This window comes from Callorhinus ursinus, unplaced genomic scaffold, assembly GCF_003265705.2.
Source record: "Callorhinus ursinus isolate GAN/ISIS: 27379988/994484 unplaced genomic scaffold, GSC_fseal_2.0 scaffold13, whole genome shotgun sequence".
Taxonomy (NCBI): domain Eukaryota; kingdom Metazoa; phylum Chordata; class Mammalia; order Carnivora; family Otariidae; genus Callorhinus; species Callorhinus ursinus.
This window is the reverse complement of record NW_027397075.1, coordinates 2069156-2096903: the sequence shown is the minus strand read 5'-3', so window position 1 is coordinate 2096903 and position 27748 is coordinate 2069156. Positions and strand designations below refer to the sequence as shown.

The 27748-nt window shown below is 52.4% G+C and overlaps 1 protein-coding gene across 1 annotated transcript in view; it reads left to right on the top strand.

The window, feature by feature from the left end:
• XYLT1 (xylosyltransferase 1) overlaps window positions 1-26072 on the top strand; it is a 291435-nt gene extending 265363 nt beyond the window's left edge. Inside the window, exons 7-12 of the mRNA XM_025855530.2 lie at window positions 512-728; window positions 3709-3885; window positions 8296-8558; window positions 12557-12752; window positions 17935-18268; window positions 23988-26072. Of these exons, the coding sequence (XP_025711315.1) occupies window positions 512-728; window positions 3709-3885; window positions 8296-8558; window positions 12557-12752; window positions 17935-18268; window positions 23988-24310 (1510 nt within the window). The 3' untranslated portion in view covers window positions 24311-26072. The remainder of the gene's footprint in view (window positions 1-511; window positions 729-3708; window positions 3886-8295; window positions 8559-12556; window positions 12753-17934; window positions 18269-23987) is intronic.
• The last annotated feature ends 1676 nt before the right edge of the window (window positions 26073-27748 follow it).

Below are 27748 nucleotides of genomic sequence, written 5' to 3'. Positions count from 1 at the left end.
TTTTTAAAAAATCTTTTGTGATCCTGTATTTAATGCGTGAATCCAAAAGCACACAGATTATCAGATTGTAAATTTGGGGTTGTTAAAAAATACTTTGTAATCCTACATATTTTGAGGTGTGCCTTTAAGAGCATGATTCTGAGACGAGCATCCAGAGGCTGTATTCACCCAACTGCCAAGGCATTCACGGCATGAAAAGGTGATTTCCAAAAGTTCTGCAAAGGAAGAAGATGATCATTGCACTGTTCTAGTGCCGGGCAAATCCCCCTAAACACTCTAAGCTTCAGGGTCCTCAGCTGTAAAATGGGCATAATGGCAATGCCTGTTTCATAGGGATATAGTGACCTGCCTCACTTCTGAAGATCAAGTGACAAACTACACACACAGCCCCTCCCCGGCTCGATCCCTGGCATACAGTAAGTGCCCAGTACATGCTTTTATTGCCATGATTGTGCTATTTCATTTGGATTCCGTCCCCCTTTGGGCTGAAGCGTGACTTTGTCTTTCCCAGGTTCATCCGAAAGCAGGGTCTGGACCGGCTCTTCCTGGAGTGTGACGCCCACATGTGGCGCCTGGGGGACCGGCGAATCCCGGAGGGCATTGCGGTGGATGGAGGCTCGGATTGGTTCCTGCTGAACCGGAAGTTTGTGGAGTATGTGACGTTCTCCACAGATGATCTAGTGACCAAGATGAAGCAGTTTTACTCCTACACCCTGCTTCCTGCTGAGGTGAGTGTGTAGGAAAAAAGTCCCTGAGCAGGTTAGGAGCTGGCTCTAGCCTTTGGAGCAACACAGAAGCTGAATTTTTGCTGAAGGTTTGGCAAAGCGATGCTGGATCCAATACGTAGTCCTGCAAACATCCAGATGAAGGTGGAGAACTGCATCGGCCACCGGGTCCTTGCTGTCATAGCAGGCCCCCGGCCCTGCTCTGGTCTGCATGGAGGGTGTAATGGCAGACAGACACACGACTGCCAGCAGCAGTCCACACGGCATCTTTGTGCAAAGTAGAAAAAGTCCTTCCTCAAGACACTTGGCTCCCATTGGTCATAAAAATCATCCTGATATACTGATCTTGTTAGAACAAGACACTTCACTGCCACTTTCCAGAAAATGTTTGTTAAAAACAAAAAAATAGAAATCTCTCATACCTACCATGTTGATGTTGCCCCATTAGGGTTGTGCAGTGTGCAGCCTGTGCAACTGTGTATGTTGGCTTTTTCAGGACACACCCACATCAACTTTTGACAGATCCTCCATGGTCACCAATCCTGTAATACCCACTTTTTCAACATGAAGAATACCTTTTCTAATTTTTTAATATTTGTCTATCATTCCCTGACAGACAGTAGTGTTGGCCTCATCATTCACAAATGGAAATTCCAATGATTCCAGAGACAGAGAGCCAGGGCTTCTGCTGGACCTGCGCTATCCCCCGTACTGACAGCCTTTGGGACTCAGCATTTCCTGATGACTTTTAGAAGCATTTGAAAAGCTCCAGGGAGCCTGTCACCAGTTTTCAGACTTCAGTGCAGGAAAGGTATCTTAGTTCAGACTGCTGCAACGAGGTACAACAGAGTAGGCGGCTTATACACAACAAAAATTTACTTCCCACCATTCTGAAGGCTGCAAGTCTCAGGTCCGGGTGCCAGGATGGTCGAGTTCCAGAGAGGGCCCAGTTCCGGGCTGCAGACTGCATACTGACCGTTCATATGCCACAAGGGATGAGGGAGCTCTCTGGGGCCCCTTTTGTCAGGGCATGAACCCCATTCATGAGGTTTCCACCCTCCTAGTCTAATCACCTCCCAAAGGCCCTCACTTCCTAACACCGTCACATTGTGGGGCTGGGATTTCAACCTCTGAATTTGGAAGGAGACAGAAACGTGCACTCCATTGCAGAAGCCTGGTTGCGTAAGGTTGCAGAGCGTTCTGGAACTGTCCCCCGCTCCATCTGGAGGTGGGTGGGGACCCAGTTCTGCGATGTTGCCACTGACAGGCCAGCAGCCTTCTCAGACCTGCACCGACCTCCCGTTGACTTCCATCCCAGTTTCTGACTTCAGAAAACTCCAGAGCTGGTTCCACTTCTCTTGAGCCCCTGACACCTCCCGTGAGTGGTCTCCTACCATTTCTTCCTGGCGGTGCCCCAGGCTCAGGCTGTGTTTCTAGGCCAGACGAGACAACATACCTCATTTGATGGTTCCCACATCCCTCACCAACATCTGGGGCAGCGCCAGGCTGGTAGGGCCGACCCCTCACGTCACTCCAGAGGGATGATGGGCTTGTTATCACTGGGCCCGGTTTTACTATTCTGCACACACATTCAGTAATCCGTTTTTAATCCTATTTCACTGCAAATCACCTTTTCTCTCAGTGCCGATAACCTCCTCATCCATTATCTTGCGGGGAATTTCTGTATCGTTATGAAAGGACACAGGGCAATTGGTAATTGGGAACTTTTCCCCACCGCTTGATGGAGAATATGTGCCTCTGTGGGCTTGTAGACAATTCAAGCTTAAAATCCAGGTTCACGGGTATATGTCATTGAGCAGCACAGGAAGGAAAGCTGGGGGTGGGGGGTGGAACCTTGTTTTGCCCATCCACCCATTGAGAAGAGACTGTGTGCAGCTCTGGTGGTTTTAATCAAGATGCCCATCCTGATGCTGGCTTTGTCTGTCACAACCCTGTCCCAGCACACACAAGCACTTTACACTCCAGCGTCCCTGCCTTGCCCTTTCTTCTCCCATACCACCACCAGAAAACCACTTTAGAATAAATCTAAAGACTGAGCCATAAATTTATTACAGGCAGACTCCTATCCCCCAACAGCTTCCCCTAGGGAGCAGAGGGCAGGGGAGAAGTTACTGCCTTGTATCTGGGGTTGTTATAAAACAGCATCCAAATAGAAGTCTGCCTCTCTCTCTCTCTCTCCCTCCCTCTTTCTCTCTCACGGTCTTTCAGAGGCTATAACCATTTCTCTCCTCTCTGGTCTCTCTCTCTCTCTCTCTACTCTCAGCATTGCTTCTTTCTCAGATTCTTAGGAGAGAGAGGCCAAGAGTCTTAGGATTAGCAGAGACCAACAGAGCCTGGTTCAGCACCACGGACAGCAAGCAGCCGTGGCCCGCCCTTCCCTGTGCTGCACTCCAGCTCCCGTCGGTGGCTAAAGCAGGAGGGGTACCTGGGACGCCTTCCAGCCCTGGGACTGATACACCCTCGAACCTGGCTTCCCTTACCCAGGGGTGAAATTCCAGAGCATCAGTCTTTGTTCTCGAGATATCTCAGACTAGAATCCCTTTGGTTGCAGACCTGGCCGTTTGCAAAGCATGAGCCTTTTTCGCTCAAGGTTTCCTGGATAACTGTCACCGTGTTTCCTTTGGTTCCCATGTGTGGACATGACTGGAGGGACTTTTCCTCTCTGCCAGGCAGACAGAAGATGTCCTGAATGATAGGCAACACCTCGAAATCAGATTGTAGATCGTCGGGAAAGACAATTTAGAGAAACACCCAGAGCGTTAGCCTTGCAAGCGGAATTCAGCCCCTCTGGACAAAACATCCCGTGTGCCCTGAGTCACACCAGACTGGCGGCTGACCCCCCCCCCCCCCTTGGCAGAGACGACCGAGGAGCCTCCCTAGGGAGTCCCTGCACAGTCATGTGGTGCTGGGGAGGGAAGCTGGAGGAGGATTCAGGCCAGTCCCTTCCCTCTCTCCCCTGCAGTCCTTCTTCCACACGGTCCTGGAGAACAGCCCCCACTGCGACACCATGGTGGACAACAACCTGCGCATCACCAACTGGAACCGGAAGCTGGGCTGCAAGTGCCAGTACAAGCACATCGTGGACTGGTGCGGCTGCTCGCCCAATGACTTCAAGCCACAGGATTTCCACCGCTTCCAGGTGAGCCCGCCAGCCGGGCCCATGTGGCGTCTTGTCCTGCGGCGACCAGCCCCGGCTGGCGGTAGTAACGGTGACAGCATGAGCAGAGGCCACCATTCATCGGCCACTTCCCCCGCGCCAGAGCAGTTCTGACCATTTTGCCTGTATTGACTCATGAACCTTAGATGGGTATCTAGAGAGAGAGTTATTGTTATTCTGTTTTAGAGACGGAGAAACTGAGGCACAGAAAAGTCAAAAAACTTGAGGTCACACAGGCCAGTGTATGTTTCCACGTCCATTTCTCTTTCAGTCAGTCCCCCGAAATGTGGCTTAAGAATGTATTTCTGGGTACAAAGTTGAATGTGCCCAGGGCAGGGTTTCTCCACCTCAGTCCTCTTAACATGGCGTCTGGGTCGGTCTCTGCTGCGGGGGGCACCGTCCCGCACCTTGCTGCATGTTCGGCAGCACCCCTGGGTTTTGGCCACTCCATCTAGGAGCAAGCTCCGGTTGTGATGACCAGAAATGGCTGTAGACATCGCCAGATGTCCTCTGGGGGCAAACTCACCCCCAGTTAAGAACTGCTGGTGTCTGGTGAGGTCCGCGAATTTTTATTTTAACCTGTTAGACTCTGGAAAATTCTGATGGGCAGCCAGGTTTGGAAAACACCGTGCTCTGAGGACCTAAAGGAGGAAGAGGGGGTAGACGCGTTGGTGCTGTCACAGTATCTCTGCACGGCCTGGCCATTTACGGTTCTGGGGAGAGCAGCGGGCAAGGGGTGGTCAGTGCTCCACCTGCTTCTGTGAGCCCCAAGAATGCCTTGGCCCCCGGACCTGTTCAGGATGGCAGCCTCTTTCCATCCCGTGTGAGTGCCCCTCCTGCTCCCTCTAGGCCAGCACCCTGAGGCTCTTTCTCCTCTCCCCCTCCACCGTGCCCTCGCCCCTGCTCCCGAGAGCACAGACAGAATGCCCCAGAATGGCTAAGCCCATGGCTCTGAGGTCACGAGAGCCACCACCTGGAGACAGTATGCTTCTTCCCCAAGCACGAGCCCAGAGGGCGGGCGGGAGCCACAGTGCCGGTCGGTAACCCAGGCTAAGGTGCCCCCGCCGACTCACTGGGGCACGTAACAAAACCGCCCAGGGGAGGGCGCAAGTGGAGCTTCCGGTCTCTGAGCCTGGCTCCTCTCCTTGGCATATGGTCCCCAGACCATCCCCATCAGCCTTGCCAGGGAGCTTGTAAGAAGTACAGAATCTCTGCCGCTGCCCCACACGTGCCAGGTCAGAATCCGCATATAAATAAGATTCTCCGGGTGACTGGGAGGCTCCTTATGTTTGAGAAGCTCAGGGGTAGGGATCCGTTCTGTCCCTAGCTCTGTGCCAGGCCCTCTGTGCATGTTGGCTTCCCTGGGGTAGGCATCATCCCTGTTGTGCAGGTGGGGAAACTGAGGCACAGAGGGGCAAACTTTCTTGTCCGTGGACACACACACACAGTGGAGTGGTAGGCCTGGGGGTCCCTCCCAGGTGCTTCCAGTTACAGACCTGGGCTTTTTCCACTAGACCACCCTGGTTTTGTGCCTACGTGGGTGCAGAGCACACAGCAGGTGTCATCTCGTTATTCGGGGTCCTTCCAGGTGCCCACCTGACATCCTGCACCCAGGTCAGCTGTTGCTGCAATAAGTATTTCTTTAGGCCTGTTTTTGGTGGCAAATTAAGAGCTACCTAGGGACCTCCTCAAACCCATGTTAATTTAGGTATGAACTTGGGTGACATTTAACGCCTTTGTCCACGCAGAAAGGATCCACTGAGCAGAAAGAGGATGGCAGGGGGGGGGGGTTTAGCATTTGACCTATTCAAAAGGGAAAAAAAAAAAGATCCCCACTTTTGTAGAGGACCAATTGTTGCCCTCGAGGCAAAGGACCGTCATCGTTGAGAGCAAGCAGCCCTGCTGCTCTTGGGTGGAGCAGGCTTCAGCGTTCCAGCCCCCCAGTCTCCCGGGACATAGTGGTCTCTGGTAAAGACAGGCCAACACGGAGACCTCGCACTTGCTCACAGCTGTTTCTTTCACAGTAAACAAAGATCCAGAATATCCCCCAACATCTAGACTCAAGAAACTGCTGCCTGTAAGGAACTCAGAGTTCTTGTTCGAAGAAGAGTGGTAAATCTAGAAACGTGCCCTTTTAGAAGATCCAGCTGGGAATGGAGAATCACAAGCAGAGACCGGAGGCTGCCCGGCCCCTGAGTCCACTCTCTTGCCCCCAGAACATGAAGATCTAGAAGCTTCTTGTCACAGGCTTTAGGGGGTAGTGACAATAGATCATAATAGCAGATGACCCTGTGTGCCAGACTCTATGCCAAGTATTGCTAGGATTATACCCATTTCAAGGATGAAGAAGCTGAGGCCCTGGGTGATTTCCCCCAAAGACCTATATAGCTGGAAAGTAGCAGAGTAAGGATTTGAACCCAAGTGGTCTCTTTTCAGTGCTACTGTAAGGGAACTGAACTGACCCTCCACCACACAGAGGGCCAGAATATTATTAAACATTATCCACAGACCACCACAGAGTTCCTAAAGCAGGGAAGCAAGGGGATGTTCAGAATAATACCAAGGATGTTTGTTTGCTCAGTTAGCAGCTCAATCCTAGGATGATGCAGTAGAAAGAGATTGGGCTTGAGTCCTCAGATCTGGGTTCGAATCCAGCGGATGTGTGAGTCTGTATACATCACTTCCCCTTTCTGAGCTCAGCTTCCTTATACGTAAAATGGGGGTCATCATGCCTGCTTTGCAGAGTTGATGGAAGAATTCGAGGTGGTGACATGAACGCAGTGCTCTGCAGAGAGTGTGTGCTCAGTGGTTTTTATTGTCCTTAGTACTGTTATTAGTCCACTGCACTGAAAACAGTACCAGACCCAGTTTAAGGTCCCTAATAGCACTAGACCCTAAGCTTCTCAAGGGAGGGGCTGTGCTTTCATTGTTCCCATAGCCCTAGACCGGGGTCAGCAAACTACAGCCCCTGGGCCAAATCCTGCTTTTGGAAGTAAAGGTTTTTGGAAAACAGCCACACCCATTCATTGGCCACGGCTGCGTTTACTATGTGGCTGCTTCACTGGACACCAGCAGAGCTGAGTAGCTGCAAAGCTGGAAATAATTATTACATGGCCCTTTGTGAGTCCCCACCCAGGCATGAGGGTAAGAGCAGGTAGATAACAGGGCGGCCTGTGTTTTATTTCTTTATCCTCAACCCGGGATCTTAATCCTGGCTTTGCCATTATCTTGCTGTGTAACTTTAGATAAGTCCCTTTCTTTCCCTCTCTGGGCCTCTGTTTCCTTGAAAACTTGGTTTACATAAGTGGTCTTCATGATCACCTGGGAAACTTTTTTGGTTACAGATTCCTAAACCTCATCCCCAGAGATGTTGACACTGTAGGTCTGGGGAAGGACTCCAGAAACTGAATTTTTTTTTTTTTTTTTTAAGAGAGGGAAGTGGGGGAGGGGCCAGAGGGAGAAGGAGAGAGAGACTCTTAAGCAGGCTCCATGTGCAGTGCAGAGCCCAACAGAGGGCTCGATCTCACAACCCTGAGATCATGACCTGAGCGGAAATCAAGAGTCGGACGCTTAACGGACTGAGCCACCCAGGCGCCCCCAGAATCTGGACTTTTTTAAAGCTATTCAGTTGGCAGTGGTGTGCAGCCCCGGTTCCGGTGTCACATTCTCTTCAAACCTCACCAAACGAATCCCCTCAAAAACTTGTTAAGAATGTAGATTCCTAAGGCCCCCTCGCAGAGACTCTGACCAGTACCTCTGGGCTGTTCCTTGTGAGTCTGTAAATCACCGGCAAGGCCCAGGAGGCAACAGGGAGTGGTGGGGACTGAGGTGAGCGGAAGCGTCCGTGCACATCTACAGGGAGAGCTGCCCTTCAGCGTTAGCTGGTCGTTCCCTTCTGGGAACATGGGCCTGGGGTTGCCAGGTCTATTTCTGCTTAAAGGGAAGCCAAAAGTTGTTTCTGTGAACTCTGGTACCTTTTAACTGTTTGCCAGCTAATGCAATTTTAAAACACTCTGCTGGACAACTAAAATATATCTGCAGGCTGTTTTTGCCCCAGACCTCCAGCTTAAATGATTTCTGAGATCCATCTCCGCTGTAAAACATCCAGGATGTCATTTATGTAACGGACATTTAAATGATGCTGACTGTGTGCCCATCATTGCTTTAAATGTTCTGCAAACATTAACTCATTCATTCCTGACACGCTTCTCCTTATCTCCATGTTACAGATGAGGAAATTGAGGATAGAGACTAGTAAGTGTCAGAGCTGGGATCGGGATCCAGACAGGCTGGCCGCAGAGCCCTGCTCCTAAAACCCCCACCCCGCTTGCTGACACTGCTCTTTTTATTCTCTCCAACCCAACCGCCCCCCTCGCCCGCCCCGGAGCACAGCAGACTGCCAGGCCCACCTTCTTTGCCCGAAAATTCGAAGCCGTGGTGAATCAGGAAATCATCGGGCAGCTGGACTACTACCTGTACGGGAACTACCCTGCGGGCACCCCGGGCCTCCGCTCCTACTGGGAGAACGTGTACGACGAGCCGGACGGCACCCAAAGCCTGAGCGACGTGGCGCTCACCTTGTATCACTCCTTCGCCCGCCAGGGCCTCCGTCGGGCGGAGTCGTCGCTGCACGTGGAGGGGGAGAATAGCTGCCGGTGAGCCCGGGGGCGGGCGGGCGGGCGGGCAGGGGGAGGGCGGGGAGGGATGCACAGCACTGGAAGGAGGGTACCACGTGGTGGCCGCGTGCTTCTCCCCGTCTCCCCTGACCTAAAAAGCAGCCGAACCATCCCCATGGCCCGAGCTCGTCTGCTCTAAGCCACGGTCCCACAACTGTTTTTACAGAGCACCACGTTTTCTCTTTACCTAATTATGTCCTGGCAGGGCACCCGCTCTTCATGCGAAGTCTGTGTATCTTAGAAGGAAGCTTTTATGTCTCCACATTAAATAGGCGTGTTTGCCTTAGACGGAAGGGAACCATGAAAATACGTACTTTTGTTTGTTTAATTCTTCTTACAGAAGATGTCAAGTATGTACGAAATAGTAGAGTACAACGCCATACCCCCCCATCACCCAGTTCTAGCGATTTCTAGCTCCGGGCCAAGGCAATTTCCTCTTGGCTTTTGCCCACTTACCCCTCCTCCCGGATCAGTTTGAAGCAAAGCCCAGACTCTCATCTGAGCCATGAGTATTTTAATAGGTATCTCTGAAAAATAAAGGCCCTTTTTTAAAACACAACCATACTATGGTTGGCACACCTAAAAATATCACCGAAAACATCGTTAAAATGCAGACCTATTATTTAAGACGTTCAGGGATCCCTTAGAATCATCTCAGCCCCCCAGTAACAGGTACCAGTTGACACTTCCAAGAAAGAGTGTTCTAGAATATATGGAAAGAAGAGGGGAAAGTAGGAGAGCAATTCACCACAAACCTCCCCCCGCACCCGCCTTCCCTAAGCCAACCAGCAACATGCATTGCAGATATTTACATAACTGCAATAAGAATTTGGAATCCTATTTTTTCATTTGGCATTATAATATTAGCCCCTTTTCCCCATGCTGTTCTGCAGCTTCCCTGATGATAATGATCTTCTTTAATGCCCTCAAGGATTCCACTGAGTAGAAATTCCCGAGTTTGCCTAATCCAGTCCTTTCCTGTTGCATTGTCAGTAATGGACCACTGTAAATAACGTTCTGATGACTGTCTTTGTGCAAAAGCCTTTTTTTTTTTCCCCCGTCCCTTTTCTGATGATTGTCTTGGGATGGATTCCCAGGAAGTGCCTCTAATCACTCTCCTTCTCTTTCTGGTTTTCCGTTCTCCTCTTCATCCCACCTCCCTTTTCTTTGAACCACAAACTGTCTACACTGAGGCCTCCCCTGGTGTCCCTCCTTGCCCTGCTCTTCCCTCTTCTGGAGAGCGGAAGAAGGAGAAGGGAAGAGGAACCATTCTGTTCCCTAAGAGCCTGAAAACGTGGCAGAGTGTCCTCCTGGTGTCTGACACATAGCCAGCTAGGCTACAGGGCTGCAGCAAGCCGGCCTCCATTCATTCGCTTCTCCTGGCCTCAGACCTCTCTCCTCTCTCGGCAAGTTCTAGTCTGGTTTGAAGGGAGACCAGCGTGGGTTAGGAGCCCGGGACTGTACTTACTACCTGTTGACCTTGGACAAGCCATTAACTTCTCTGTACCTCAGTTCCCTCACCTGTAAGATGGGTGCACGAATGATAAGCCTCGTAGCATAAGCTGGTGGGAGTTTTAACGGAGACCATCGTCAAACACTGCCTTATGAGTTATGTATTACTGTTATTATTAGCCCTGTTTTAACAGTGTTCTACATGCTAAGTGCGCATGTCACTGTGGATGTCTCAGTTGCTTGCTGTTACCATGAAGCTGCCACAAGCAGTCAACAGGGAGCTGGGTGTGGGAGCTGCACGCTCCCTAACTGGTGGTATGAACTGCTCCTTGACTGTCCGGGGTTCCCTTTGCTCGGCACGTTCCCTTCCCCAGTCTTTGAAGGTCAGCTCCAGTACCACATCCTCTGCGAAGCTTCTCAGGGGCTCCCCCTCCCAAGCTGGAAGTAGCTCAGACTTCCCTCCAGCACTCTCATGGTGGGTAGCTGCGGTGCCAGGGGTCAAGGTCATCCACGAGTGTCTTTCCCTTCCTGCTAGTCTGGGACAGAATCTCTGCCCACAGAGCCACTGTGCACATTGCTGTAGGTAACGCAGTGCCCGACACTTTGGAGGTGAATGTTGTTCAAGAATAGTTGTAGTACCAGACTTCGCGGAATTTATAAGGCAAATGACCATACAGAGGAAATTGCAAAAGACACCCCCAATTCATTTAGGATTGTTGAGATTTTCTCCTGGTATTTGTTTTGGGATTAAACAAGCCATCAACTTGCCTGGGGCCTGGAATCCTTTGGCTTCCACTTCATTTTTTATTATAATAGAACCATTGTGCCTTGCTGTGGGCAAAGTTGGATACATTTATGGATATGCTTCTGCGAATAAATCAGGATAAAGGACCCTTATCCCAAAAGGCAAAAGAGAGTGAATTCCTGCCCCTGGGGTGTCTGGGGAAATAGCAAGTGAAAACTTTATTTCAGGAGCCTCATTTCCTCTGGGCATTTCATGCAAATTGTCTTTCCAGTCTATAGTATAACCTTTCGTAGAAATAATGTCTATTGATTTTTTTCTCATTATAAAATAACACATGTTCAGTGCAGAAATTTTTGAAATGGCAGACTGAGAGAACCAAAAAAAAAAAAACAAACCAAGTTGGCTTTTGAGCCACCACCCAGAGATAAGGCTGTCAGTATTTTAATACAGGTACTCAAACTCAAATGCTGTCCGGGAACAGGCGGGTGGCAGGTGGTGTTGCTCACCCCTGTAGGGTGGGCTGACCTCACCAATCTGGAGCCCCCACGGGCCCTCGTTCTGAGCCCCAGCACATTCTTGCCCTGAGGGAATTAATAGACTTGAGGTTGCCAACACGTCTCCTGATTTTTCAAGAGAAATTAGAAATCCAGATTTTTCTGTGAATCTGATTTTTTCAGTGCCCACATTAATTAAGTAAGAAAGACACCTTTGGGCCAAGTGGATGCATCTGTGGCATTTACTTGACCCCTTAGCATCACCCAATACAACTGACCGCTCCCTTCCGGAACTGCTTTCTTGTTTTGACTCCCATGACAAGCTCTCCTGCTTTTCGTCCACCTGCACTGACACCACCCACCTTACAGAACAAACAGCGACAAGGGTATCTTACCGCAACGATGCTGTGTAACGAGCCGTGAATCAGAGTTTTCGATAAGCGTCGACACAGCGCCCAAGTTGGTGGGTCAGCTGAGCAGCATCTGGTCTCCACTGCATCTGCAGCCAGCTGCAGGTCGGGGGCGGGGGTCCTCTGCATTCTTGGCTGAGAATCGTCACCGCATCTAGGATGGCTTCGGATGGGACAACTGGGGTGGCTTGTCCTCCAGCGGGCTAACTCACACATGCTCTCTCGGTGGTCACAAAAGAGCCAGAAAGGCAATTAGAAACGGGCAAGGCTTCTGGAGGCCATGGCTCAGAACCCGCATGACTCGCCTTGCTCTATGAAATATGGCATTGCACACTGTGGAGTAGTGTGTGTGCCCACACACAAAAATCATGTTTTCAGAGACATTTCAAAGGCATGTGATAATGCTCAGGAAATACTATGAAGCAAAAAGCAGGATATAACTAGGATGTATGTTATCCCAGGCATGTAAGATTTATGCAAATATATGCATAGAAAATCAGGCTGAGAGGAAATCCATCACTATGGCATCGTTGGCCCACCGTTGGCCCTTCCTAGTACCTGGCACAGGAGGATCAATAAATATCTGTGATTTGACATCCTCTATGGGAAGCAGCATCAGAAGTAATAATTTTTATTTTCCTCATTGTGCTTTTGTACAGTCAGCAGGTTTTACATTGATAATCAGCCAGGAAGTCATTGGGGGTGACTGGGATCTGAGATGCACGGGGAGCAGCTTTCGGGGATGGTGCAAAGGGCCTGTGGTCAGCGCTGGATAAAACGGGGCCTGTTGTGGGGACGGGGCAGCGCGCTGTGTTGTGCCCTGAGCGCCTCGGGCCCCGCCCCCTGAACTCACATGAGACTGTGTGTGTGTTCCAGGTACTACCCGATGGGCCACCCGGCATCTGTCCACCTCTACTTCCTTGCGGACCGCTTCCAGGGCTTTCTGATCAAGCATCACGCCACCAATCTGGCCGTGAGCAAACTGGAGACCCTGGAGACGTGGGTGATGCCAAAGAAGGTCTTCAAGATCGCAAGCCCACCCAGTGACTTCGGGAGGCTCCAGTTTTCCGAGGTGGGAGGCCACGCTTTCATGGTCCTTTCCAGCTGCTTTGCTGGGTTCTGTTGGCCAGTCTGATGTTTGGCGACGGAGATGGGGGGAAGGGGACTTGGGGAGCCCCAAAGATAGCACACCTGTGCCTAGAGAGGCTCCTCCAGCCCCGAACATGGGAACTGGCATCTTAAACAGGGCTCGGGGGAGAGAGACGGAGGGCAGCCGGGAGCAGCGGGCCGAACCGACCTGGAGCCATGGTCTGTTTTTTACAGTAGACTCTGTATTCCTCTTCAATTTTCATCCCAGCCAGTGATTCCTGACCTCTACTGATCATAGACCGTGACAGACCAGTTTCCTAGTGAAGTAATGGCCTTAGTCCCCTTTTACAGATTGGAGAGCTGAGGCCTGTGGAGGGCCAGGGATTTTTCTGGATCATAGCTAGGAAGTGGAAGAGCTCAAATTAAGCCCGGGTCTCTGTGGCCACAAATCTCATGCTTCGTGGTGTTTCTGTCTCCCCAGTTCCTAGTGACGGGGTTTATTCAGATCAGTCATTGGATGAATGAGTGGATGGATGGATGGATGGATGGTCGGGCAGGTGGGCCAGCGGATAGACAGACGGATGGGTGCATGGATCCGTGGGATGCAATTTTAGTTATTTTTTTGCCCAGCACCACCCTTGTCACATTAGCCCTACCTGCATACCTGGTCTGGCCTTTTGGCAGGTGCCGTTCCTGCTGCCTAAAATACTTTCCCTCACATTTCCACAGGGCTACCTTTTTTTTTTTTTTTTGGCCATTCTGATCTAAATCTAAATGGTGTACCCTCTGAGAAGCCCTCCCTGCCCACCCATGTGCACAAGAGCTCCATTCTCCACTTGACACGTACCTATTTTATTGTTTTTATAGCATTTACCATTCAAAATCATCTTGTTGATTTCTCTAATCACTTGTCGACTGTCCCCAAGAAAGCTGGGACCATGTCCCTCTTGCTCACTGCTGCATTCCCTGCACGTGGCATCTGGAGATGCCGAATATGATTTCTGAATGGAGTGCACACACTTGGGGGCAGGGGCACACTGCAGGAAGGGAAACACGATCCAGCTTAGTGAGGGCTGGTCCACACCAACCCCCAGCACCCGATTTCTGCCTTCCCCATCTCTGCAAGTAGATAAAGGAGGTGATTAATCCCCGGAGTTCCGCATTCCCCATGAGTGTGGCCGCTGGGTTAGGGATGAAGAGTCTGGTTTTAGAATATGGAGTATTCTTGAAGTATTCTTAAAGGGCTGCGAGTTGGGGGGTGTGGCGGGGGGAGTATCCCACCTGCTTATACGGTCCATACCAGTCCCTTCCCAGCTGCCCATGGCCCCACCTGGCCCAGCTATGCCCTACGACTGGGGTTTCTTGCGAGGCCACCATTTTCAATTAAGGATCCAAATGGATTGGCTGGATCCAAGCTGCCATGGGAGCCGCCTCCATAAATTACTAGCGTCAGGGGGCAGTTAAAACACTGCCCCAGTTGGATTCTGCACTGGGGGCCCAGGTGGCCAATTGAAGACATTAATGTCCCATTAACGAGATGGATGCCTGGCGGCTGGGCTGTCCCTGTGGATAAGCCAGCCGTTGGGTCACGGGGCACTTCTGGCAGTGACAGATGAGGGTGGCCACTCTGTGCCTAGTGATTTGTGAGGGTTCCTACTGTAGGGCTGGTAATTTTGATGTGAGAATCACCCAGATCTCTGGCAGAGTAACAGCGTGTGATGCAGGGAGCCATGAAGTTTGTAGTCTGTATTTTTTTTCTGAAGTCCTAATAGTTTTTAAGGCAAACGCCGGACAGGAGGGAAAGGAAGAACTGCAGGGGATGCCCCTCGTGGTGGCACAGCCCCAGGGCTCCCCGCTCAGGGCCTGGCTCTCAGCAGACAGCCAGTGTTGCTGAGCAGTCAGATGGACTTCTCCCTCCCACGGGAGCTCCATGCTAGTGGCCTGCAGAAAAGATGCTCGTTCCTTCAGCAGATAGTCACCAAGTGGCTACGATGCCCTAGTACAGGAGAGGCCATGGTGACTAGACAGTCCAGGTTCTTGTTGCCATGGAATTTAGTCAGGTGGGGCAGTCAGCCTATGAGTGAGCAAATGAACGAAAACATTTCAGCTAATGGCAAGTATTATAAAGAACATAAAACTTCATTCATGTCATTGCCAAGGGCTGAAGAGGCCGATGGGGACTACTTTCAATGGGATGATTCATTTGGGAAGCTCTTCTAAGGAGGTAACTGTAGTAGAGCTGAAAGCTGTAAAAGAGCCAGTGACGGGGAGGTCTGGAGCAGTTCAAGCAGAAGAGCATGTGCAAAGGCCCTGAGGCTCCAGGAAGGAGCTGGGCACACTCAAGGAGCAGCAAGGCCAGTGTGGCCAGAGCACAGTGAGTGAGAGGGAGGGCAGCAAAAGGGAGGTCTCAGAGTGGATGGGGCAGATCGTGAGGGGGCTTGAAGGCCCAGGAAAAAAACTCAGATTGTATTTTAAATGCAAGTGAGAGACTTTTAGTGGGTTTGAAGTTGGGGAGTGACATGGTGAACTTGAACAAGGACTTCAATTTGAGTAGTGAGCACTGTGTAGTAAGTGGCCGTGGACTTGCACAGTGAGTCCGTGAGAAGATCTCGAAGCCCCGGAGGGTCCCCATCTCGGGCAGCCCCAGCCCCACTCGCACCGGGGGGTGGCAGTTAGCCTTCCGCTCACTCTCCTAGGACTGGAAACGAGAGCCAGCTTCTCTGTTGATAGCTGCTCCACAGATCTTCCACCGGGGCTGTCCTGGTTTTAGAGCTCAGACTTCAGAGGATTGCTCACCCCCATTTCTTTGGGGAATCCAAGGATACTGTTTTGGAGTGGCCTCCCCTAACTGGTCACAAAGCCCTTCTTTAAGAACGACCCCATTCCTTCTGTGACCATTCATCCACTTGTTAGTATCTGTGGGAAAGCCAGTGTGTGGAGGGCCTGGCACATAGGGACGTCCGTGTGCTCAGCCCCTAATCGTTCATGACGTGGCTAGAGGTTGGATGCATGGATGGAAGGAAGGAAAGAAAGAGAGAGACTGAGCACCTACCACGTGGTCAGCACTGCTTTAGGCTCTAGAGATACACTGGTGAGCAAGCCAGATACAGTCCCTCTCCTCGTGGAGCTGACCCTCCTGAGCTAAGGAAAGAGACGCATAAATTAGAAGTTGTAATACCGTGCCAAAAAACCCCGAGATGGGTGGTGCCTTTAACGGGGAAGGCTTCCAAGTAGAGGAGACACCTCAGCTGAGGTCCACCTGAGGAGTAGAAGCTGGTCAAGAGGGAGGGGAAACGAAGGCAGACTATTCAAGCCAGAAGGCCAGGAACGAACGGAAGGTCAGAGACGAGAGCGCGCCCTCCTCGTGGACACACCGAGAGTAATCCAGGTGGCCCAGAGCAGGGGTGAGTGGAGGGGAGGGCGAGGGGTTGAGATGAAGCAGGACAGAAAGGGACCAGACCTCACAGGATGGGGTGAGAGCCCGGGCTTGAGAATCCTGAGGTGCTGAAGAGGGTTGCATGTAGGGAAGGGACAGGATTGGGTTTCTTCAGAGACATCTCAAGACTCGGAGGCTTGCTGGAATCTTGCTCACTCCCTCGTGCATTTCTTCACTAACTGCTACAGGTATCCTTCCTGCCCTGATGCAGCCACTGTGCTGGCACCAGGGGCCTCGGGAGGAGCTGGGCCAGGGGTTGGTAGAAATGCCCGGACACCGCCCATCTGGGAGGGCCAAGCCACCCCTGCAGGAACGTTACCGCAGTCGGTGCCTCGGCTCCGCTGGGACGGCTCCTTGGTCCCAGTCTGGAGGCTGTTGTCTAAAGACGGAGCCTGGGAGCACGCAGCAGGGGGGGCGGGGGTGCATCCCCGGTGGGCATCAGGCATCCGGCACGTCGGTGTTGGATGAACGTGTGAGGGAGTGAACGCGAGGCTGACACAGAAGACTCGGTAAGAACACAGCCGGCTCTGCCTCTCACCGGCCCCAGCAAGGGACCTAAGTGCTCTGAGCCTCGGCGTTTTCGTCTGTGACGGGAGGATAATGACGGGGTCTCTCCTCCGTGGAGCTGAGAGAGTCACGCAGGCCAGTGCATCGAAGCGCTCAGCGCTGGGTAAATACGAGCCACGGAGCTCTGTGTCTCGGAGCAAGAACGGACACAGGGCCTCGTGGCAAGAACGAGAAAGTCATCCGGCTCCCACTGGCACGGCACAGCCAGCATCCCTCACCCCGACCTGTGCACGCTCATCGGAGAAGCTGGTCGTAAAGACCACGGGAACGGGCGAGCCTTCGCGTGTGCTTGTCATCCACTACCAGCGTGCCCACGTGCTGGGTCTTCAGAAACTCTGGACGAAGCCTCCTGGGCGAGCCGGAGTGTCATTCACTCGCTGATTCCACAGATACCGAGCACCTGCTGTGTGCCAGGCCCAGTGCTAGGCACCTGGAAAGCACAGTGACAGTAGCCACGGGAGCATTTGAGCAGCGAGAGGACGATTCACAAGGTCTTCCTGGCTCCTGGCTGGACCGTACGCTGCAGGCAACAGGAGCAGGAGGGAAGCCGAGAACAGACTCCCAGCCAGAGACACACACCCCCCAGCTGGCTGGCAGGAAGGATGAATCATACAGTCACCCCCCACCCCCGAGGTACCAGCTCTGAGTGCTATAGGGAGGCCACAGCTGGGGCTTCCTAGAAAAGCCATGTGGACTCCTGCCCTGATAGGAGGGGCTGAGGGACCCTCCTTGTTCAGAACGTCACATGAAATGGAGGTGCTTGATCTAGAAGGCTGAGCACCGAAGTGGAAACCAGCTGTACCTGCTGTGGGGGGTGGGAGGGGGAGATGTAAGTTTCCTGGGGATGGCCTGCCAGCGGACATTCATTCATTCAGTGCATGTGGTGTGTTTTCTTTCCAAAGCATGAACCCTGTGTCAGGCACAGGAGGCCCGAGGATTTAATGAACGGACCACAGGCCTTGTAATCCCCCAGACCGGGTCCAAATCCCAAATCTTCTGCTTACTACTACTTGTGCAGTCTTGTGCAGGTGACCTACTGGGATCCTCAGTTTCCTCAACTGTAAAATGGGTATATGCGTTCCTATGAGCAGGATCTTAGGCCTCTCTGGGACGCTGTGCCCTAGTTCAGGCTCAGTGATTTGAGGACTCGCTCTCGTTTCAGGTCGGCACTGAGTGGGATGCCAAGGAGCGGCTCTTCCGTAACTTTGGGGGTCTCCTGGGGCCCATGGACGAGCCAGTAGGCATGCAGAAATGGGGGAAAGGCCCCAACGTCACCGTGACTGTCATCTGGGTGGATCCCGTCAACATCATCGCAGCCACCTACGACATCCTGATTGAATCCACTGCCGAGTTCACCCACTACAAGCCCCCTTTGAACTTGCCCCTGAGGCCCGGGATCTGGACAGTGAAAATTCTTCACCACTGGGTGCCAGTTGCAGAGACCAAATTCCTTGTTGCACCTCTGACCTTCTCAAACAGGCAGCCCATCAAACCAGGTGAGTACTCTCATCGTCTCTGCGGGGAAATATTCCATCCTGGGGGTCTCTGGGGTCCTCCTCCTCAGTGGGCAGTGCCACTCACATGGGGGGCATGTAGGCTGCCTCGGAGAACAGTGCTGTCTGCTCTGTATTTTCTCCTTGTTTGCATAGAGAACCTTCTGATTTTCTACTTGTACCCTGAGGTGATGTCATCTGTCTGCATATTACGTATCTAATTCTTACCTGCTTTCCCACTGGACTTCCAGAAAGCCCTGATCGTATTTAAGACAAGATGGGAAATAAACCCAGGCAGATACTGAGTTTCAGCAAATCGTACTCACTTTTTTAAAAACAATAATTAAAATAGGAAATTCTGTTCATCAAAAACATGCTACACTAGGAGAAAAGACACTACATCTGGTAAAAAATATTTGCTACACGTAAAATCCCTTCAAAATATATAAAGAAATCCCATAAATCAGAGCCAACTGCAAGCCACAGGCCAAATCTGGCCCACTCCCTATTTTTGTAAATAAAGTTTTATTGGGACACAGCCACACCCATTCATTGACATATTGTTTATGGTTTCCTCGGGACTTCAGTGGCAGCCCTGAGTAATTGTGACGCAGATTGCATGGCCCATAGATCCAAAAATACTATCTGGCCCTTTATAAAAAAAAAAAAGGACTGCCAACTCCTGTTACAAAGGAGAAAGAAAAAAGCGCATAAATGGCCCACACACATACAAAAGGATGCTCGGCCTCATGAATAATGAGAGAAATGCAGATGAAAAGCAAAAAGAGATCCCACTTCACACCACCATGCACACACCGCACACCCCCGTGCTGCACAGAATCCCAGGCCTCTGTGGCTGCCCTACAGACCTGTGCAGACCTAGAGCAGAACTGTTCCTACTGGCACCAAACCAGGAGCAGCCCAGACACCCACGTTCAGGTGGATAGACACCGTGGGGTCTGCCCAGACAGCGGAGATCTGCGTGGCCGGGAACAGCAGCACCACTCCGCTCCGTGCACTGATCTGGATGCGTCTCTACACCGTAACATTGAGGGGGACGTATCGCAGAAGTCATACCGAGGGTGCATACATTTAAAAGTGCAGAAGCAGGCCCAGCCACCCAGTACGTGATTCCAGGACTCTCGCGTCTAGAAAGCTGTGAGGAAATGAGTCGTCGACACAGAATCGGGACGGTGGTTCCCGCTGGGCATGCAGAGGCATGTTGGATTCCTAAGGTGCCCACCTTCTTTGTCTTTTCTCATCCGAAGAATCGACTTACATTTTTCTGTGTTCTTGTCTTCCCCTGATCACTGGGAAGGTCTTCCTCCCCACTCAGCCCCACCTCCCGCGGGAACCGCTGCCAACACTTGGCTGTTCATCCTTCTAGAGGTTTCTGGAGGTTTCTAAAGCATAAACGACATACAAAACAAGTCACACATTGCTGGCTTTTGAAAATGGAGTGATAATTTTGTCATGAAACTTGCCCTTTGGACTTTCTGAGTCTGTGTATCTAAAGCTACCTGCTGCCTCATATTCCACTGGATTAAGGACCCAGAATCCTTCTGTCTCCCCCGTGAGTAGACACACAGCTTCTGGTGGTGGTGGTGGTGGTGGTGGTGGTGGTGGTACAGAGAACACTGCAAAGATTCTTGAATCTAAAATTGTGCCCATACAGATACATCCATAAAATAGATTCCTAGAGACAGGATTTCTGGGTCTCTTGATATTTGAAATTGTTTGTCTACATCCAACAGATCAGAAACCCAGAAGCCAAAAACGCATTACCGCCTCTATTAGGTAAAAAGAGCTCTGGGCTGGGTGCCATTTAGCCAGTGACCTAAGGAGACGGGGACAAAGCCATGGGGAAGGGGCGCCTGGAATCCGAACGGGGGTGTGACGTGAACTCTGTTGACTTCTGCTAAGTTTCTGTGCTGAGCAAGCGGAAAGATACAGACCTCATGTTTTCTCGAGATGGAAGTCTGCTCCCCCCTCTCCCCTGCGAAACAGGCAAAAGACAGCCCCTCCAAAACTAGCTGGGCACTAGCAAGTGCCCTCCTGATGAGGTTCCCATCCTTAGCATCCCTGAGAGTTCCCAAAGCCAGACGCAGAGGATGACGATAAAAATAGCATTCTCCTCTTTGCTCCAGATACACCTGTCAGAACAAAGGAGCGGTCCTCCACTCCAGGGGGAAAAAAACCCTGGGACCATTCACTGGGTCCTGATTTTTCCAGCTTTTTTTTTTCTTCTTGGAGTTTCTGAAGATGGCAAGGCTCTTCCTTCTCCTGCCCAGGATAAGCCAGGGGTCAGCGCCGCCGCCCCTCTCCCCCCGCCACCCGTCAGTAAGCGTGTCTGTTAACAATGTTCCAGTGACAGGGAACACAAAGGTGGGGGCAATGCAATTTGTAAAATGATTCATCAAGAGTAATTTGCTATTGATGCGTCCCTGGTAATCTCAAGAAATCTGATGAGGTGGAATTGAGGAAAATTTAATTATAGAGGCGCGCATCACGGGCTGATGCTGTAATAGCATTTCCCACATTAACCTCATTTTTCATAAGGGTTTTCTGCATCAGCCACAATATTTGGTTCCCCGCGTTCAGATGCTTGTTAGCTGCTCTTTTCACTTTGTATGTCTGGCCTTTTGTGGGTTCGGGTAGCTCCCCACTGCCAGCTCTGCAGATGTGGAGGGACTGAGAGGCTCCGGTGGACAAGGCAGGGCCTGCTCGAGAAAGAACGGGCTCCGTTCTCGGACAGATGGTCCAGGAGCTGCCCACCCTGCCTGCCAGCACCAGGAAGAGGTGGGCTAGGGCCAGATTTATAAGACATGTTGTTAATTCCACTGGTTACTTTAAGAAGGGCAGGTGTATGGTCTTTCTGCCTCCTTGAACCGCACTCAGGACTGCACATATTCGAAAAGAGCATGCAGATTATCCAAGCCTCCCTGGTTGCCACTGAGGGGGACAGCCACCATCATGTGAACGGGAACTGTTTTCTGAATGCCACACTGTCCCATAAGGACGTGTCTCGGAGACCTGGCTATCTCAGCCCGACCCAGAGCTGACTGGCTAAAACACAACTCACCAAAATCAGTGGCCGGTAGGTTTTTTAAAATCTATTCCTGTGTTTGGCAATGAAACAGGCAGGAAGAGGGAACTTCTCCAAAATAGAAACGTCTAGCTTCTCTCCGTCAGCCCAAATGTGTGCACTTTCTGCTTCCCCATCTGTAAGCCCCAGGAAGTAGTCACAGCCCCCTCTTGATGTGTCCCTTTACTGTTCATAGAGCACATGAACTTCCTGAGCCCCTTGCCAGCCCTGGGGGTCTCACTGGGGCAAGGGCAGGTATCCAGTTTACAGATGGGGAAACCACGTCTTGGAAAGACTGGCTTCCAGATGAAAATAAAATTAAGGGGGAAAAAAGCTTTTTTAGCTTCCAGTTGGTGGATGAGCCCGCAAGTAGAAAATCGTGAGGACAAGAACGGGCATTGGACTCAGCCCGTCCAGGACCTAAGCGCAGATCCGTCTTGCACGATGGCCACCCATTTCCCCATCTGCAAAATGGGCATAACACCAGCCCTGTGGCTGTGTGTGTGTACAAGGGTTGTGTACTAATAACACCAACCCTAATAATCCTGGCTAAACTTCTCCAAGCACTTAAAGTCTTCGCCAAGTGCCATCCATGTGTGCACACAGTATAATTCACGTGCAGTACGACGTAGTTTCCGGTGTACAATATAGTGATTCGACAGTTCTTTACATCCCCCCCGTGCGCATCACGACAAGTGCACTCTGCACCCCCATCACCTCTTGCACCCGTCCTGCCGCCCACCTCCCCTCTGGCAACCAGCAGTTCACTGCATCTAAGAGTCTGGTTTTTCCTGTGTCTGTTTTCCTTTGTTTTTGTTTCTTAAATTTCACATGAGTGAAATCCTATGGTCTTGTCACTTAGCATTAGACTCTCTAGCTCTGTTCATGTTGATGTAAATGGCAACATCTCCTCCTCGTTGGTACTGAGTACTGTTCCGCTGTATATATTCCACTGTATACACCGCATCTTTTACCCATTCATCTATGGACGGACACTTGGGCTATTCCCGTAGCTTGGCTATGTAGATAATGTCACAATAAACATAGGGGCCCACATATGTTTAGCAGTTAGCGCTTTCATATTCTTTGGGTAAATACCCAGTAGTGCGATTGCTGGATCCTAGAGTAGCTCTATTTTGAACTGTCTGAGGAACCTCCATACTGTTTCCCAGAGTGGCTGCACCAGCTTGCATTCCCACCAACAGAGCATGAGGGTTCCTTTTTTTCCACGTCTTCGCCAACACTTGTCTCCTTTTTGATTTTAGCTGTTCTGACAGGTGCGAGGTGATACCTCCTTGTGGCTTTGGTTTGCACTTCCCTGCTGATGAGTGAGGTCGAGTGTCTTTCCATGTGTCTGTTGGCCATCTGGATGTCTTCTGCCCACTTCTAACTGGATTATTTGGGTTTGAGTTGTGGAAGTTATGTGGAAGTTGGGTACTAATGCCAGGTGCCATTGTAAGCACTTAGTATCAGTCAGCACATTTAATCCTCATGGAGCTCTAAGGTACTAGGTACTCTACTCCTCTGATGGTCAAGGAAAGAGCAGGCGCGTCGGAAGCTGCACGCCAGGGCTGTGAGCCCTGTGGGTTCAGACCCAGGTGCCCTGATTATCGTCTGCAGGCTCACGCATGAGGTGCTGCTCAGCAAAGCCGGGCTGTGGAGAGAGCCGGCTGAGGTCAACAGACCTGGACTCATACTTTGGCTGCGACTCTCATTAGCTCTGTGATTTGCAGAAAGGCCTTTAATGAGGTTTTGCCTCTGCCCGGAATTCTCTTTGCCACCATCAGCATATGGCTTCCTCGTTCTCATTAACCAGCACTCAGCTCGGGTGGCACCTCAGAGAGGTCTCCCTTGCCCCCCTCATCCAGATAAACATCCTTGTCACTCTCTAACTCCTGGGCCAGCAAGCTTTTACTGTATGGGCTGGACGGTAGACCTTTCCCGCTTTGTGGGCCACACACTGTTTGTCCCAATGACTCCGTGGTGCTCTGGTGGCAGAAGCAGCCACAGACGGCAGGTCCGCAGAGAGACAAAGCTGTGTCCTAGTCAGACTTGACTTAGCACACTTGGTGGGCCAGACTTGGCCCAAGGACCACAGCGCGCCAAGCCCTTGCTCTGACTCCGCACGCAGTGTAGTCCGTTCGCGTTACTGATCACCGGCTGAAAGGACCATATCTATGGATTGTCCTCAGTCTCCCTCCGCAGGGCTGTAATCTTATCTGGCTCCCTCCGCGCCAGGTGGAGTGGGGCCTGGCCCTTAATCTTTATCAAATAAATGAATGAGTGCCTTGCAGATAGAGGTATGTGTTGAACGAATGCCTTGCACAAAGTAGGTGCTGAAAACTTACTGAACGAATGAATGAGTGAACGAATGGTCTGGACTGCTGAGCTGCTCTGTAAGCCTGTGCTCAGTGGACAGACGTGTGGACCGTGCCCTGCACAAAGTGGGCTCATGGCTGTGGAGGGAGTGTCCCCAGAGGCTATGTCCTCGTCTGTGCCACGGGGCTGCCGACAAACCCCAGGAGACTGTCCCGTGCCGGACATGGTGCCGGGCGGTGCCCAGTGCCACGCAAGGCACCCGGGTGGTACGCACTCTGTGACTCTCCTGACCATCTCCTTGTTCCCTGTGGCTTTCAGAGGAGGCATTGAAGCTGCACAACGGGCCCCCCCGCAGCGCCTACATGGAGCAGAGCTTCCAGAGCCTGAACCCCGTCCTCAGCCTGCCCATCAGCCCGGCCCAGGTGGAGCAGGCGCGGAGGAACGCGGCCTCCACGGGCGCAGTGCTGGAGCGCTGGCTGGACTCTCTGGTAGGTGGCATGTGGACTGCCATGGACGTCTGCACCACAGGCCTCAGTGCCTGCCCCGTCATGCAGCCCTGCAGCCAGACGGCCTGGAGCTCCTTCAGCCCCGACCCCAAGTCCGAGCTGGGGGCTGTCAAACCCGATGGGCGGCTCAGGTAGCACCGGGCCCGCGTGGGCCTCAGCAGATCTCAGAGGGAAAGCAGCTCGAGGGCTGGTGGCGCCCGGACCCTGGCCCCCCCAGTCCCGGGGCTGCCTTTTGGACGAGGGGGCTCTCCTGGCTACAGAAAGGTGGAGAAGGAAGGTGCGGAGGTCAAGGCAGTTCCTGCCAACGACCCGCGTGCGGCACGCTGGCCCCTGGGGGTGAGGATTGCTGGGTCCCAGCGCCATTGTGGTCTTACCTCTTCTGGTGGATCCTCGAAGCCTCCAGGTTCCTTGTCCTCCCCCTCGGTGACCCAATCCCCCCAGTCAAGTGATTCTCCAACTTTTATTTTGAGCAGAATTTTGTTTACTAAGTGTAGTTGGAGGTGGAAGGTCAAGGTGTGGTTGAAATCCAGGCTGCTCTGGTTGAAGCTGGCGAGTCTGAGGTTCTTCCTCAACACTCAGCCCACTGGGCAGTCCCTTTGCCCGGGGACCTCCTGAGGTACCTCCCCAGAACCCAAGGGTTCTGCAAAACCCCGTATGAAAAGCACTGCCCAGACCGTGGGCTTGATCTCCAGCCCCACCCTTGGGCTCATCTTCCTGCTCCTGAGCAGGGAAAGGGGACTGGCTGAGCCTTCCACCCACCCTTGTCCGGTGAGTTATCCTCCTTACTAACGAGATAAGCAGGAGAGCTTTTTGATGGGACATGGCCGGGGTTCCCCAAAGTCTGCAGTCCAGGCCAGCCTCCCTCCAGACTGCCCCCGGAGGTGGCATCAATGGGATGAGGTTCAGGGGTATGAGCATCAAATCTCCCAGCCATTCAGGGGCCGGGAGAACTCAGGACAATGGCCAGGAAACGCAGAGATGGTTTGGAGCCAACTCCTGAGCTGAACACAGCAATACCCACCCCCTGCCTGAGCCCTTGCGCTCTGAGGTCGGGCACTCCAGACCTTTGGGAATTGCCCCACCCCGGTGCTGTAGGGAAGTGACCAGGGATTTTCACATCCAGGAACAAGCATTTCAGACTTGGGTTCTAAATTCATGCCCGCCCTTCTCTGAGGTGCCTTGGAGGCCCCTGTGCTGTGCCGGTGGAAGCTGGAAGCTTGAGCATCAATCAGAGTGGTTCAAGCCTAAACAAACAATAGTGTTCTTCCAGCCTAAACAAACAATAGTGTTCTTCCAACTGCTTGAGTTGCCATAAACCTGAAATGTGTCCTTGCTGTGTGCCTCGGAGGGCCGGACCTGCTCTGCTGGAGAGCCCATCCCAAGGCCCCTTCCTTCTCCAATTGCAGCCTCCCCCCCCGGCCCCCCTCCCAGGACAGGCTTTCCTTGGCCAAGGCCCACCCCTCGTTGCTAACTGCCCTGGAGGGCCCATCCTTGTGTTTCTGGGCAGCGTGGGTATGAAGGTACTGCAGTTCCCCCTGACTGCTCCACACTCACCCCGCAGCCCCTGCCCCGCCAGGCCGCATGTCCTGGGGGCCAGGGAGGGTCTGGAGGAGGGACACTTTCGGTATTTATTATTTCTATGTTTTAGTCAATGACTAATGAGTAGGTGCTGCTTTTGCAGCTTGTCAGTTATGTCTCTTACTAACTGAAGCTGCCTTTATTCACGAAAGGCCCCCCCCCTTTCCCCGCCCCCAGTGTCTGTCTCCTGTCTGCCCCGCATTCTCCATGTCCTCAGAGGAAAGCAGGGGTGTTGGACACCACGAGGAGAACGCTTGCACCAGCATCATCCGCTGGCTGAAAGCGGGGTACCCCTGGGGACACTGGAGCCTTGCTTTTTCCTCAGGCAGGAGGGAGCCTCGGCGGGTCCTCCGGTCCCGGTGGGGCTGGAATTCCTGAGCCATCCCTGCTGCCCACGACAGGCACAGGGACAAGACAGGCTCATGACTCAGGTGGAGGCAGAGGACCCATGGCAGGGCCTGCTTCCGAGCCTGAGATGGAGAGAAAACCAGTTTAGGAAGACGGGGAGTGGCCGGACTGAGCCCAGAGCTAGCCACGGTCACCAGGGGCTCCAGGGACCTCGGAGGAGCTTGCTGAGAAAACCCGGATCATCCCTCCATGAAGAGCCCAGCGGCCGGTGCCACCACCTCTTTCTGCCCCAGCCCACCCAGGGAGCCTTCCTCTTTACCCTCCCGGCCAGACTGCTGGGAGTCCCACGGTTCCCCCCATGTCCTGTGCAGGGCTCAGGCCTGGATCTGGTGTGTGTGCCTGCAGACCCTTTCCTGCAGCCATGACACTGCTGGTATCCCCCACCCCCACAGAAGAAGCAGAAGAGGTCTACTCTGGGCGCCATACCCCTCCCCCCGCCCCCCACAGCAAGGAATTCAGAAGCCAGACAGTCACACCCCGTGTTTCTGTAAAGATCTCTGGTTTTGGACCAGGGAATAACATTGCTATTAAAAACAAAAATTTCCAAACAAAGCCCAGGAGGATTTGAAAAAAGGTGATGTTTTCCCAGAGGACACAGTAACAGCTGAACTTCATCAGCCTGTGAGTGGGGAAAGGCCACTAGGGCAGGCAGCCGTGAGTTCTGGCTGTGGGACCCAACCCCAGGAGATGAACCCCAGTTACAGCCTGAAGCCTGGCCCCCGGCTCCCTGACCAGGAGCCTGGGGGCAGTCTGGGGAGAAGGAAGCATTCAAGAGGCTGTGGCACCCTGTGTCATTTCCCAACCAACCCGTCCAGTGATGCTCAGGCGGCCGCCCGTCTTCCCGAGTCCCACGGCCCAGGCCAGGTGCAAAGCAGTCTCCCTCGAGCACGCGAGCAATGCATAGACCCCCCCCCCATATTTAACAAGGGGGCCCTTACCTCCCTTTGGAAAAAGACCTTTCTGGTCAGATCAGGAGTCATTCGGGCTTCATTCCCCCCTTGCTAGTTTAAGATGCCAGTGCCCTCAGGATGAGCAAGACCACCCTAGCCCCCAAAAGGGGCACACTGCACCTCCTCTGGGCACATACCTGGGGTGGGTGGACATGCTGCCTTCAGGCTCCCTGGTTGACAAGTACAAGGAGGACATGGGCTGGAACCTCCAGCTCTAACCAGGAAAGTGCAGAGTAGAGAGAAGCAGCTGTGGAAGGTGGGGCTTGAGCCAAGACCCCTTACACAGCAAAGTCCACCGGGGACTCAGGACACAAGCCCCCAACAGCACCCAAGGCGGGGTATACTAGGAACAGCTGTTGGCCAAACCCTGCCAGGTCAAAGCCACACTCTGTGGTAGGGGTCGCAAACACTTAACATGGTTGGCGTAAGAATTGGGAGTGGTGGGGACTGGGGTCTGTGCCCACGGCCCATCCGAAGACAGCAGCCCGTCTTTGCAAGTGAGCCTGCAGAATCTTCCAATTTGGTAAAGGAAGCCAGAGATCCAGATTTTCATAGGAAATTTGATTTTTAAGTGTCAACCATGTGTTTTTGTTTCATGGGTTTTTTTCGGTTTTGAGTGTGGGCAAAGAGAAATTCC